This window comes from Oncorhynchus mykiss, chromosome 16 (genome assembly GCF_057628025.1).
Source record: "Oncorhynchus mykiss isolate SJ-2025 chromosome 16, ASM5762802v1, whole genome shotgun sequence".
NCBI classification, from domain to species: Eukaryota; Metazoa; Chordata; class Actinopteri; order Salmoniformes; family Salmonidae; genus Oncorhynchus; species Oncorhynchus mykiss.
Window position 1 is genome coordinate 63,953,096 of NC_143037.1, and position 14,405 is coordinate 63,967,500.

The following is a 14,405-nucleotide window of genomic DNA, read 5'->3' on the forward strand; positions in this document are numbered from 1 at the left end:
CTCCTAGTAGACACTAAACTGGTAAAGAGCGGCCTACACCCCGTCCTATAGGAGACACTAAACTGATAAAGAGCGGCCTACACTCCTCCTAGTAGACACTAAACTGATAAAGAGCGGCCTACACCCCTCCTAGTAGACACTAACCAGGTAAAGAGCGGCCTACACCCCTCCTAGTAGACACTAAACTGGTAAAGAGCGGCCTACACCCCTCCTAGTAGACACTAAACTGGTAAAGAGCGGCCTACACCCCTCCTAGTAGACACTAAACTGGTAAAGAGCGGCCTACACCCCTCCTAGTAGACACTAACCAGGTAAAGAGCGGCCTACACCCCTCCTAGTAGACACTAAATTTGTAAAGAGCGGCCTACTCCCCTCCTAGTAGACACTAAACTGATAAAGAGCGGCCTACACCCCTCCTAGTAGACACTAAACTGGTAAAGAGCGGCCTACACCCCGTCCTATAGGAGACACTAACCAGGTAAAGAGCGGCCTACACCCCTCCTAGTAGACACTAAATTTGTAAAGAGCGGCCTACTCCCCTCCTAGTAGACACTAAACTGGTAAAGAGCGGCCTACACCCCTCCTAGTAGACACTAAACTGGTAAAGAGTAGCCTACACTCCTCCTAGTAGACACTAAACTGATAAAGAGCGGCCTACACCCCTCCTAGTAGACACTAAACTGGTAAAGAGCGGCCTACACCCCGTCCTATAGGAGACACTAAACTGGTAAAGAGCGGCCTACACCCCGTCCTATAGCAGACACTAAACTGGTAAAGAGCAGCCTACACCCCTCCTAGTAGACACTAAACTGGTAAAGAGCGGCCTACACCCCGTCCTATAGCAGACACTAAACTGGTAAAGAGCAGCCTACACCCCTCCTAGTAGACACTACACTGGTAAAGAGCGGCCTACACCCCTCCTAGTAGACACTAAACTGGTAAAGAGCGGCCTACACCCCGTCCTATAGCAGACACTAAACTGGTAAAGAGCGGCCTACACCCCTCCTAGTAGACACTAAACTGGTAAAGAGCGGCCTACACCCCTCCTAGTAGACACTAAACTGGTAAAGAGCGGCCTACACCCCGTCCTATAGGAGACACTAAACTGGTAAAGAGCGGCCTACACCCCGTCCTATAGGAGACACTAAACTGGTAAAGAGCGGCCTACACCCCTCCTAGTAGACACTAAACTGGTAAAGAGCGGCCTACACCCCTCCTAGTAGACACTAAACTGGTAAAGAGCGGCCTACACCCCTCCTAGTAGACACTAAACTGGTAAAGAGCAGCCTACACTCCTCCTAGTAGACACTAAACTGGTAAAGAGAGGCCTACACCCCGTCCTATAGGAGACACTAAACTGGTAAAGAGCGGCCTACACCCCTCCTAGTAGACACTAAACTGGTAAAGAGCGGCCTACACCCCGTCCTATAGGAGACACTAAACTGGTAAAGAGCGGCCTACACCCCTCCTAGTAGACACTAAACTGGTAAAGAGCGGCCTACACCCCGTCCTATAGGAGACACTAAACTGGTAAAGAGCGGCCTACACCCCTCCTAGTAGACACTAAACTGGTAAAGAGCGGCCTACACCCCTCCTAGTAGACACTAAACTGGTAAAGAGCGGCCTACACCCCGTCCTATAGGAGACACTAAACTGGTAAAGAGCGGCCTACACCCCTCCTAGTAGACACTAAACTGGTAAAGAGCGGCCTACACCCCTCCTAGTAGACACTAAACTGGTAAAGAGCGGCCTACACCCCGTCCTATAGCAGACACTAAACGGGCTGACAGTAATATGCCTTTCGGAGAAGTGGCTTGGTTTAAGGCAATTACATTTACAGTCACAAAATTGTGTGTCAGGAGGCCTTATGTCTGTTGTGCTTTTACAGTAGAATGGAAAGACATAGAAAAATCATTCCATATAGATTGGTTTATGAACACTTACAAAATGGCATGGTGTGAAGCGTCTATTTTTAATAGAGGATAATTCCCATCACTTGTGTTAGTACAATATTAATCTAATTCTAGAAAATGTCTTAATTGATCTGAAAATAGGCATCCCTTGTGATAACAGCATGTCTTGGATCAGAAAGCCCCTCTGAATACTGTATCTCTTCAGATATGAGTTTTAAATAACATTTATATGATAGAAGAAAAAGATAAGCCTTCTTACCTTGCCTATGATGCTGCCAACTTCCTAAAAATACCAGGGGATAAAAAAAATATAGATTCCTGAATTAAAGAAATACAAGATTCTGAGAAATATCTACCTCTGCTTTCCAGAGACTCCTATCACCAACAGCGTCTTTTTTTTGTACTAAATCGACATACAGTGAGCTCCAAAAGTACTGGGACAGTGACACATTTTTTGGTTATTTTGACTCTTTGGATTTTAAATGATACAATGACTATGAGGTAAAAGTGCAGACTGTCAGGTTTAATTTGAGGGTATTTTCATCCATATCTGGTGAACCGTTTATATATTACAGCAATTTTTGCAAATTCACGTATGTGTGTTAAAGTAGTACAAGGTTTAGTATTTGGTCCCATATTCCCAGCATGCAATTTTTGCATTTTCCGTTTGATTAGGTTGGGTTTCAGATGATTTGGTGCCCAATAGAAATGGATGGTAAATAATTAATTTACTTTTATTGTAAAACATTTGTTATTTTTATGTAACCTTTATTTAACTAGTAAAGTCAGTTAAGAACAAATTCTTATTTACAATGAATGCCTACCCCGGCCAAACCTGGACGACGCTGGGCCAATTGTGCGCCGCCCTATGGATCTCCCAATCACGGCTGGATGTGAAACAGCCCGGATAAGAATAGACTGTTTCTAAACACTTCTACATTAATGTGGATGCTACCATGATTAAGGATAAAAACTATTTAATTAATTTTATAAAAGGGCTGTAAAGTTACAAAATGTGGAAAAAGTTAAGGGGTCTGAACACTTTCCAAATGCACTGTATTATCAGTATACTGTCTTAACGAAATCTCGCATGTACAGTTGAAGTCGTAAGTTTACATACACCTTAGCCAAATGCATTTAAACTAATTTTTTCAAAATTTCTGACATTTAATCCTAGTAAACATTCCCTGTCTTAGGTCAGGTAGGATCATCACTTTATTTTAAGAATGTGAAATGTCAGAATTATAGTAGAGAGAAGGATTTATTTAAGCTTTTATTTCTTTCATCACATTCCCAGTGGGTCAGAAGTTTACATACACTCAATTAGTATTTGGTAGCATTGCCTTTAAATTGTTCAACTTGGGTCAAATGTTTCGGCTAGCGTTCCACAAGTTTCCCACAATAAGTTAGGTGAATTTTGGCCCATTCCTCCTGACAGAGCTGGTGTAACTGAGTCAGGTTTGTAGGCCTCCTTGCTCGCACACACTTTTTCAGTTCTGCCCACAAATGTTCTATGGGATTGAGGCCAGGGCTTTGTGATGGCCACTCCAATACCTTGACTTTGTTGTCCTTAAGCCATTTTGCCACAACTTTGGAAGTAGGCATGGGGTCATTGTCCATTAGGAAGACCCATTTGTGACCAAGCTTTAACTTCCTGACTGATGTCTTGAGATGTTGCTTCAATATATCCACATTATTTTCCATCCTCATGATGCCATCTATTTTTGAAGTGCACCAGTCCCTCCTGCAGCAAAGCACCCCACAACATAATGCTGTCACCCCTGTGCTTCACGGTTGGAATGGTGTTCTTCGGCTTGCAAGCCTCCCCCTTTTTCCTCCAAACACAACGATGGTCATTATGGCCAAACAGTTCTATTTTTCTTTCATCAGACCAGAGGGACATTTCTCCAAAAAGTACGATCTTTGTCCCCATGTGCAGTTGCAAACCGTAGTCTGGCTTTTTATGGTGGTCTTGGAGCAGTGGCTTCTTCCTTGCTGAGCGGCCTTTCAGGTTATGGCGATATAGGACTCGTTTTACTGTGGATATAGATACTTTTCTACCTGTTTCCTCCAGCATCTTCACAAGGTCCTTTGCTGTTGTTCTGGGATTGATTTGCACTTTTTGCACCAAAATACGTTCATCTCTAGGAGACAGAACGCGTCTCCTTCCTGAGCAGTATGACAACAGCATGGTGTTTATACTTGCGTACTATTGTTTGTACAGATGACCGTGGTACCTTCAGGCATTTGGAAATTGCCCCCAAGGATGAACCAGACTTGTGGAGGTCTACAATTATTTTTCCGAGGTCTTGGCTGATTCTTTTGATTTTCCCATGATCTCAAGCGAAGAGGCACTGAGTTTGAAGGTAGGCCTTGAAATATTTCCACAGGTACACCTCCAATTGACTCAAATTATGTCAATTAGCCTATCAGAAGCTTCTAAAGCTATGACATAATTTTCTGGAATTTTCCAAGCTGTTTAAAGGCACAGTCAACTTAGTGTATGTAAACTTCTGACCCACTGGAATTGTGATACAGTGAAATAATCTGTCTGTACACAATTGTTGGAAAAATTACTTGTGTCATGCACAAAGTAGATGTCCTAACTGACTTGAAAACTATAATTTGTTAACAAGAAATTTGTGGAGTGGTTAAAAAACTAGTTTTAATGACTCCAACCTAAGTGTATGTGTACTTCTGACTTCAACTGTATATTATTTACATTCTACAAAGAAGAGCAGGAGCAGGAGTCAGGAGGGAAATCATATTACAAAATTATGTTTTTAAAATCCAACATTTGAATCTGAATACTTTAACTAATCCCTAAGCATTCATTCCTATATACCTACAGTTATTCCCATACAATTACTCTTATATATTTCCAGTTATTTCCATACAATTACTCTTATATATTCACAGTCATTCCCATCCCCTCAAACTGTACCTTGCCATGCATGAGCAGTCGGAGTGTAAGGGTCACACCCAGGCCCCCGTCTCCGAAGTCCTGCTCACAGTTCATAGTGATGTGGGAGTTGCACACAGGGAGACGCATGAACAAGGCTCATCCAATGGTCACGCTGTCAGATGAAGACTGTTGCTCTCTCTCTTCTCTGTCACTCCCCAGTCCTTCAAAGCTCTGCTGAGACAAAGTAAAGGAAATGCCATTTGTTAGACTTGATATCTGTTTCGTATCAATACAACTAGATTTCAATACAAACACTCTTACTCATTTGTTGTGATGTTTTACCTCAACATCTTAATGATGTGATATCAACTAGCACGTCACTTTGCAATAGGAAGTCGATGGATAAATCTCCTGTTTGCATGACAAGACAGAGCCACCATCCCATCTCAATCTCACAATGCAGGATGCTTGAAACAGAATCTGAATTCAGAGTGTTAAATTCAAATCAGTCACTCTCAGTGAGTCCTGCTCCATGGCCATTGTGCTTTCTGTAGCTGTTCAAGGTCTAACCCACTGAACACCTGCATTGTGGGCTTCACAGAAAGTGAGTACAGTATGCAGACTGATGTCTATCTCTAAGGTTACCATTATGAACTAGTTGAACAGGGTATTGAGGACAGCATAAAGCTCAAACAAGTTCACAATATCCTGTTAAATGTAAGGTTTGCCCATCAATGTGCACATTAAAGCAATATATCTCAACCCACTGATAATGAAGCAGCAATGTCCCATCCTTCTGAGGTAATTGTAAATTGGTGGTCATCCATAACTAACAGTCTGACAACACTGCTCACGTCAAGTGACGTCAAAATACAAATTTACACATACATGTTAATCAATCATTGCACCCACACCGCTCGCGCGCTTGAACTTGGATCTATTTGCGACGCTTGACGCACTGCAAGTCCTGCCTCACCCATCTCCTCATTGGTTTTTAGGAGCATATACCCAAGTGGGTGATTGAAAGATGAACTGAGGTCCACCCTCCAGTCCAGTTGTTGGTGCTAAGGCACCTCAAAGTTGGTTGCCAACCGCCATATAAAGTCCAAAGAAGAGGAAGCCTGATGTCTGCTAGAAACTAACTCTGTTTCCCCTTTTATCTGTGGATTAATCGAGTCAGCATGTAAGTCAGAATGATGAAGAAATAATGTGTGAGCAGGCCATTGACTCCCAGCAGTGCTGCTGTCAGCTGCAGGGTTCCAGGCCACTCTGGCTAGCGGGGAGATTGGGCCCTAATAGACAACGAGTGGGTGTTAGTGAGTACAGGATGAGACTGACTGGCCCATGATTAACTGGCAGCCAACGTCCCTATAATCAGAGAGGTTGGAGAATGACAGCACACAATGGCCTGGTTTCCTTGCGTACATGGGTTATGCGACGATTGTTCCTTTCAAAGGTTTTAATTGTAGGTTACAATAGCACTTTGGTTTCAAAAAGTGCATTTAATTAGATTACAGCTTGCAGTTGTTTCAGTTCTTCAGCTTATTAAAAAACTATGCTGTGCTGTACTGTGATGTGCTCCAACAATGTGAAGACTAGGCTGTTGTACACAGAAATAGATAAGCTTCAGCACCAGTGAGAAAGAAACGGGTAAGATGGATGGTGCAGAGTTTTGAACATGTTCACCACATCAGCTTCCAATGAGACACCTTTCCACTGAATTCAGTATGACAGTGCACTACTGGGTACACTGCGTGCATGTCAGTTCTTGTGACACATTGTGAGTCACCTGGGTGCTCGGCAGTCTAGGCACACAGGGTGTATAATTAGCTTATGGAGATATTTACGTTTCCTCTTGATTTATGGTGGATTCTGACTGTTGTCAGCCCAGACAGAGTAAGTACAGGGTTTGTTATATAAATAGCTGGCTTCTGCACCAGTAGAAGTAATCAAACTAAGCGCACAATCCCTAAGAGCAAATGAAGAGCTGCAAAATTACCACATAATATTTGGGTAATTTTGATAAATCATCTTCATCAGTTATTCTCCAGAGTAATTCACTCAATGCCATTCCAGACACAGCCACTTCAGGAAGTAGTAAAAGGAAATGGCCCATGTTTTTTCTATTGGTATTTTCAAGTGATGTATGAAATTGTATTCATTTCCTGAAATGAATTAGAATCGACCCAAACTCTGGCACTGTACTGCAGTCCACATGCACACACACATAGCCCCAGCCCTCTGCACTAACACTAATAATGATACATCTAATTTGTATGATGTTTTCTGATTAAGTCAGAGCAGTCCAGCTGACGCTGCAGTCGCCTGCATATGGATTCTGTTCTGCACTTGTCCCCTGTAGAGTGGCTCGCATATCCCATCGTCCCTGTTTGTTCAAGGCCACTTGTTTTAATAGGAACGCTGCTGACCGTCAGCCAAGTGCATTCCACCTAGCCTTCAACACCAGGTATGCTGCTGCTGGCCTACTGATTAAGACATCACTGAGAAACACAATCGCTCCCTCCGACTTCAAGCAGGTTCCTTGTTTCTTAACCTGCCTCTTCACATCGCTTCATACATTTTTCAAACTCTTTTAGGGCGGCATGTGGGGGTGAATTTTTGTAAGTGTCCATGTTGTTTTTGTGCAGGCAACCTGCCTCTAACCTAGAGTATGTCATATGTGTGGAGATCATGGTTAATCAAAAGGAGTCTGCTGTTTGACAAAATGCTATTCCTCAGAGGCCCCTTCTAGACAGGTTTAATAGCATGGGCTGCTAGCTATCTGTTTATTTATGTACAGTATGCATGCAGACGCTCTTTAAACCTAACATGCCATCCCTCTCTGACTATCATGTGGTAGCTTGGCTGCTACTTGCCTAAGCCTGTGGTGTCCGATTAATTACCACGGCACAGCCTTGCAATGCTGGCCTGTCAGCAACGGCCAGAGAGCAAAGCAGAGTGGCGGTGATAAGGTATGAACTGGGCTAGAAACAACTTTATCTGCTTTTAAAGAGACACAATGGATTGACTTGACAACATTATCTAGGGTAATTTACTCCTTTATATTAAAGCCTCACACAATTATGTCCAAGATGTTACACAAAATAGTGGCCCAAGCGCTGACCACAGATGAACTGAAAAGCAAACATTCCCTCTCTTATCTTTGAAAGGGACAAAATGCAGAGTTTACTCCTGCGTGCATCATGCTCCAAAACACATCTGATTATCATGACACACACATTTACGTAACGGCGCGCTAACTTCATTATGCTGTAGGGCACGGCTAAAAAGTTAGCACTTTATTGCATTAGGAGAATGGTTGGAGGGATCATTATGTGCTGCTCTCTGGGCTGATAACAAGGCACGTGCTATGTGTCTGTGAGGCGAGGGGGCGGTGTGATGAGCCTCTGAACTAACCCATTCTCAGAATCCCAAGCACCAGTGTTCCAGAATGAACAAAGCCCCTCTGTTCTAAATTAAAACTCAGTTCTACTCAGAACTCAGGGCAGGGGAATTAGAGAGGTACCAGACTGCACTGCAGGGTGAGGACAAGGCAGAGGCAGGGTGGACAGCAGCTACACAGTCCTGTAGGTCTGTCTCTCTGTACGTTCGTTGAACCTCACACAGTAGTGTTGCTCTGTCTAATTGGACAGTCTGATGATTTATTCAATTGTGATTCGATCTCAATATTCACAAAAAAAGTAAAAAGTATCATAAACATATATCATAAACACATTCCCAGAACCCCCAAATACATGTTACTTTCCTCTTGGTTATTACACTAACAAGTATAGCTACTCATTTTTAGGCCCCTTTACCAAAAAGTTCAAAATGTCTTTGTTGCATTGTTTTTTCTTCTCTCCTTTCTTGGAGCGCACATCAAAGACGTGACAGAGAAGAGCAGCTGTCCTGCCATCCCTCGACACTGATTGTTTTCTCTCTTTCTGTGTTTCCAGGAGTGGCCTGAGAGACTGCTGAAGATGAAAATAATGGTGTTTGACCCACTTGTCTCACCGATTGGACACCAGTTCTGAGACTAGGATGGCACTAACACAGCGACACAACAGCAGGCCTGGGCATGGCTCTGGATCTGGGCCTAAGCCAAGGGGAACAGAGGGGGAACAGAGGGAGTGAGGAATGGGGACATACCTCATCACCTTGGAGAGAAAAGAAACAGGGTTCCCTCTGCATACTGTGAATATAAAGGGTGAGGGGTATAGGGTATCCAGAGGGATAATATAGGGTTTCCCTCTTAGACACACAGAGGGGAAAGGGTGTCAACTTGCATACACAAGTTGTGTAAGGGCAGAGGGTGCAAGGTAGACCACTTCACTGTTCACACACACCACACGCGTACACACCCACACATACAGTTGAAGTCGGAAGTTTACATACACCTTAGTCAAAGACATTTAAACTCAATTTTTCACAATTCCTGACATTTAATCCTAGTAAAAATCCCCCGTTTTAGGTCATTTAGGATCACCACTTTATTTTAAGAATGTGAAATGTCAGAATAATAGTAGAGAGAAGGATTTATTTCAGCTTTTTATTCTTTCATCACATTCCCAGTGGGTCAGAAGTTTACATACACTTAATTAGTATTTAGAAGCATTGCCTTTAAATTGTTTAACTTGGGTCAAACGTTTCGGCTAGCCTTCCACAAGCTTCCCACAATAAGTTGGGGGAATTTTGGCCCATTCCTCCTGACAGAGCTGGTGTAACTGAGTCAGGTTTCTAGGCCTCCTTGCTCGCACACGCTTTTTCAGTTCTGCCCACAAATTTTCTATGAGATTGAGGTCAGGGCTTTGTGATGGCCACTCCAATACCTTTTGTTGTCCTTAAGCCATTTTGCGACTTTGGAAGTATGCGGCAGGGTAGCCTAGTGGTTAGAGCGTTGGACTAGTAACTGGAAGGTTGCAAGTTCAAACGCCCGAGCTGACAAGGTACAAATCAGTTGTTCTGCCCCTGAACAGGCAGTTAACCCACTGTTCCTAGGCTGTCACTGAAAATAAGAATTTGTTCTTAACTGAATTGCCTAGTTAAATAAAGGTAAAATAAATACAAATTCTTGGCATCATTGTCCATTGGGAAGACCCATTTGTGACCAAGCTTTAACTTCTTGAGATGTTGCTTCAATATATCCACATACTTTTCCACCTCATGATGCCATCTATTTTGTGAAGTGCACCAGTCCCTCCTGCAGCAAAGCATCCCCACAACATGATGCTGCCACTCCCGTGCTTCAAGGTTGGGGTGGTGTTCTTCGGCTTGCAAGCCTCCCCCTTTTTCCTCCAAACATTACGATAGTCATTATGACCAAACTGTTCTATTTTTGTTTCATCAGACCAGAGGACAATTCTCCAAAATGTACGATCTTTGTCCTCATGTGCAGTTGCATACCATAGTCTGGCTTTTTATGGTGGTTTTGGAGCAGTAGCTTCTTCCTTGCTGAGCGGCCTTTCAGGTTATGTCGATATAGGACTTGTTTTTACTGTGTATACTTTTGAGATACTTTGTGTACTTTTGAGATATATAGATACCTTTGTACCCATTTCCTCCAGCATCTAAACAAGGTCCTTTGCTGTCGTTCTGAGATTGATTTGCACTTTTCACACCAAAGTACGTTCATCTCTAGGATGCAGAATGCGTCTCCTTCCTGAGCGGTATGACGGATGCGTGGTCCCATTGTGTTTATACTTGTGTACATTTGTTTGTACAGATGAACGTGGTACCTTCAGGCGTTTGGAAATTGCTCCCAAGGATGAACCAGACTAGTGGAGGTCTACAATATTTTTTCTGAGGTCTTGGCTGATTTCTTTAGATTTTCCCATGATGTCAAGCAAAGAGGCACTGCGTTTGAAGGTAGGCCTTAAAATACATCCACAGGTACACCTCCAATTGACCCTATCAGAAGCTTCTAAAGCCATGACATCATTTTCTGGAATTTTCCAAACTGTTTAAAGGCATAGTCAACTTAGTGTATGTAAACGTCTGACCCACTGGAATTTAGATACAATGGTATAATTTGTCTGTAAACAATTGTTGTGAAAAAAAAGTAGATGTCCTAACCAACTTGCCAAAACTATAGTTTGTTAACAAGGAATTTGTGGAGTGGTTGAAAAACGAGTTTTAATGACTCCAACCTAAGTATATGTAAACTTCCAACTTCAAATGTACATGATAACACCCCCGCACCACCACCACACACACAAACACACAAAGGGAGAGGGTGTCCAATTTTAACAAGGGAGAGGATAGGCTTTGATCACAAGGTCCTCAGCTGTTGAGATGTTAGAAGGGAAAAAGTCATCTAGGGGCCACAGCAACTGCCATACTGCCTTTAGTACTACAGATAAGCAACACTAGGGCTGGAAGGGATCAATTCTATTTCAATCCCATTTCAGTCATTTCAAGGGATTAATTGAAAATAACCCAATATCAATTAACCTCTAGAGTTAACTGAAATGACAGAATTAATCCAGAACCTGAAGATGAATTACTGAATAAAAGCACAACTAGTGAGTTAATGTAAACATTTTTTTTAAAATAAAATCAACATTGCCATTGTTAGAGCAAGAACATTAAATATATTCATAATTCATGTCTTAAATGATGTAGTACTGCCAACGCTATTTCCGAGGGTCAGAGAGACCTCGGCACCACATTAACCAACAGAAAAGTATACGCCTCCCTATTTTATAGAGAGAGCAGAGCACCCAACCCAACCAGCTTCTCTTCAGCAAACAACAGTGGTCAGACAGACACTTAGGTTCTAATGGCATCACTCGTCCACTCCAAACCCTAATGAGGTCTATAGGGAACACGCTTCCTCCATTTCCTCTGATATCATTCATACCCATCAAAATGCCCTGTCTTTGTGTTGCAGTAGGGTCCAAACATGAGGGAAAGGGTAAAGGCTCTAATTATGAAGGAGAGACAGGGTAATCAAAAGCCAAATGATAAAGGGGGAGAGTTCATTCAGACAGGGTTGACTTTTGGAACAGATAATCTGCCACACAAAGTGAGGATGGTGATGATTTGATGTTGTCTTTGGCTTTGGCTTTCATAGGTACAATTTGTCTTTGGCTTTCATAGGTACAATTGGGTACCATAGGTACACACTGAAAGTGATGGAATTGAACCTTAAAGGTACAACCCAGTCTTTGGCTACAACCCAACAGGTTGTCCAGATCCTGATCCACCATTTGGTAAACACAAGTCAAAATAACCTATTTCACACAACCAAACCTTATTTGATATTTTCTGTGTCAACAGCATGTCTGTAGCTGCAGCTGTACACAGCCTTCAGCAATGTCAGGGCCATGCCCAGACATATTCAGCATAATTGGAGGAATACGTACTTAAGCAACTGGGTCAAATCGAATGGGTCAAATGGGTCGAATGGGTCAAATCGAATGCGTATGTAAAACTGAGGCCAGTCTCTTTTAACCTTTTACTGCAGTGGGCTAAATCAGGGTCATACAGTGTCGAGGGATGGCAGGACAGCTGCTTTTATCTGTCACATCTTTGATAAGCACCAAGTAATCTTAAACAAATATACTTTGAAACAAAAGTATACAGCTCATACACATGGTTATGGGCTTAAAAAAAGAAGACACCCGTACCATGTCAGATATATAATTGAAATGTATTACATTTTGAGTTTGCATCCAAATATTACACTTCATATACATCACAGAAGATTGAAATATAACAAAATCGTTTGACATAGAATCACCAGATTTTTTGGCATTAAAATAAATACATAAATCAGGATTATTAATTATGAAAAATATGATTATATATAACTCAATTTTTTTTACCAGGTAAGTTGATAAGAACACATTCTCATTTAAAGCAACAATCTGGGGAATAGTTACAGGGGAGATGAATGAGCCAATTGGAAGCTGGGGATGATTAGGTGGCCATGATGGTATGAAGGTCAGATTGGGAATTTAGCCAGTTCACCAGGGTTAACACACCTACTCTTACGATAAGTGCCATGGGATCTTTAGTGACCACAGAGAGTCAGGACAACCGTTTAACATCTCATCCAAAAGACGGCACCCTACACAGGGCAATGTCCCCAATCACTGCCCTGGGGCATTGGGATATTTTTTTAAGACCCGAGGAAAGATTGCCTCCAACTGGCCCCCCAACACCACTTCTAACAGCATCTGGTCCCCCACCTAGGGACCAACCAGGACCAACCCTGCTTAGCTTCAACAGCAAGCCAGCAGTGGGATGCAGGATGGTATGCTGCTGGCAAATAACATTAATAACGTTCCACCCATGAGGCCACTATGTCATTTGACTGCAGGAAAGGGCTAGTAGTTATTTAAGTTTGCTCAGTATTACCAATATATTGTAAGCCCCTATGAAAACTGTGAAGCTTTTTCAACAAAGTGGAATATAAGTCTATACTCTAGAAATAAACACTCAGTCGAGTTCTAAACTTAAAAGCATTAAAGACATTCAGTTCACCCTCAAGGATGAAAACGTTACTTGAGCATGGCTGCTTTTGACTTTCTCTCCACAGAGGGGGGAGAGAGAGAGAAAGAGAGCGAGGAGAGAGAGAGAGAGAGACACGAGGCTGCAAAGAAACAAGAGGCTTGAAATTAAAGACCAGTGTTTGATCTCTCAGCGTCTCTGTCTCCTTCTCTGTCACTTAGACCCCTGTTTTATCTCTCAAAGTCTCTGTCACTTCTAACGGGAGGGGTCAAGCCTCGGCACAGGGGGGACTTCCTACTTCCATCCTTCCCTCTGTATCAGATCCAGCATTAATCTGGAACTGTGCCTGCCTGCCCAGCCAAACCCAGCCCCCTAGAGAGGGTTACAAGACCCCTGACTGTCTCCTACTTTAGCCAGTTTACTGCCGCAGAGAGGAGTCCAGCAACCCTGCCCTGGTACACTGCTGGCTGGCCACCTTAGCCATATGATCCTTAGCTCACTGTGTGCTCTTACTGAAGCAATATATTCAACATGTCATCTGAGTTCATTCTCAGGCAAGTGAAGTCAGTGAACATGTTCTCTGACTTCCTATCTATCGGCTGTCCCTGTAGAAGAACCCTTTGAAGAACGCCCTTTGGTTCCAGGTAGAACCCTTTCACAGAGGGTTCTACAATAAACCCAAAAGAGTCCTACCTGGAACCAAAAAGGGTTCTCCTATAGGGACAGCCAAAGAACCCTTTTGGAACCCTTTTTTCTAAGAGCGCAGGGAATCAACGAGGGGAAAGGATGCATTATGTCATGGCAACTGGTAGAGATATCAATCCATCTCCACTCTTTTGAAAGACATCATCTCCTTAGAAACACATCAGATGAGATGAAGCTGGAGAGGAGAGAGTGACACCCCTTTGACACTATCATTAGAAGGGTGTGTTTGAGCTTTATAAGTATTATTAATGAGTTGGGTTGACAACTGACGCCATAAAGTCAGTATGACACTATGTCATTACATAAAATGACAGTTGTCTCTGGTTGTCAGTCTGGTGCAGTCCTGTCAGCCCTCAATCCATGCTAGCTCATGCATGTGAAACGGATTTGTCATTTGCTGGCAATTAACTGTCTGGTTGACATTCACA

The 14,405-nt window shown here is 42.8% G+C and overlaps 1 protein-coding gene across 2 annotated transcripts in view; it reads right to left on the minus strand.

Annotated features, from left to right (window-relative positions):
• The window catches only part of LOC110492499 (poly(rC)-binding protein 4), a 79,754-nt gene that overhangs the window by 55,983 nt on the left and 9,366 nt on the right, over positions 1-14,405 (minus strand). The window contains exons 2-3 of one of the 2 annotated variants that reach the window (XM_021566879.3): positions 4,858-5,049; positions 2,173-2,196 (exon numbers count right to left, since the gene is read on the minus strand). In XM_021566879.3, coding sequence (XP_021422554.2) covers positions 2,173-2,196; positions 4,858-4,965 — 132 coding nt within the window. In that variant the 5' untranslated portion in view covers positions 4,966-5,049. Of the gene's footprint in view, positions 1-2,172; positions 2,197-4,857; positions 5,053-14,405 lie in introns of both variants that reach the window. The other variant, XM_090203730.1, reaches the window with a different exon arrangement.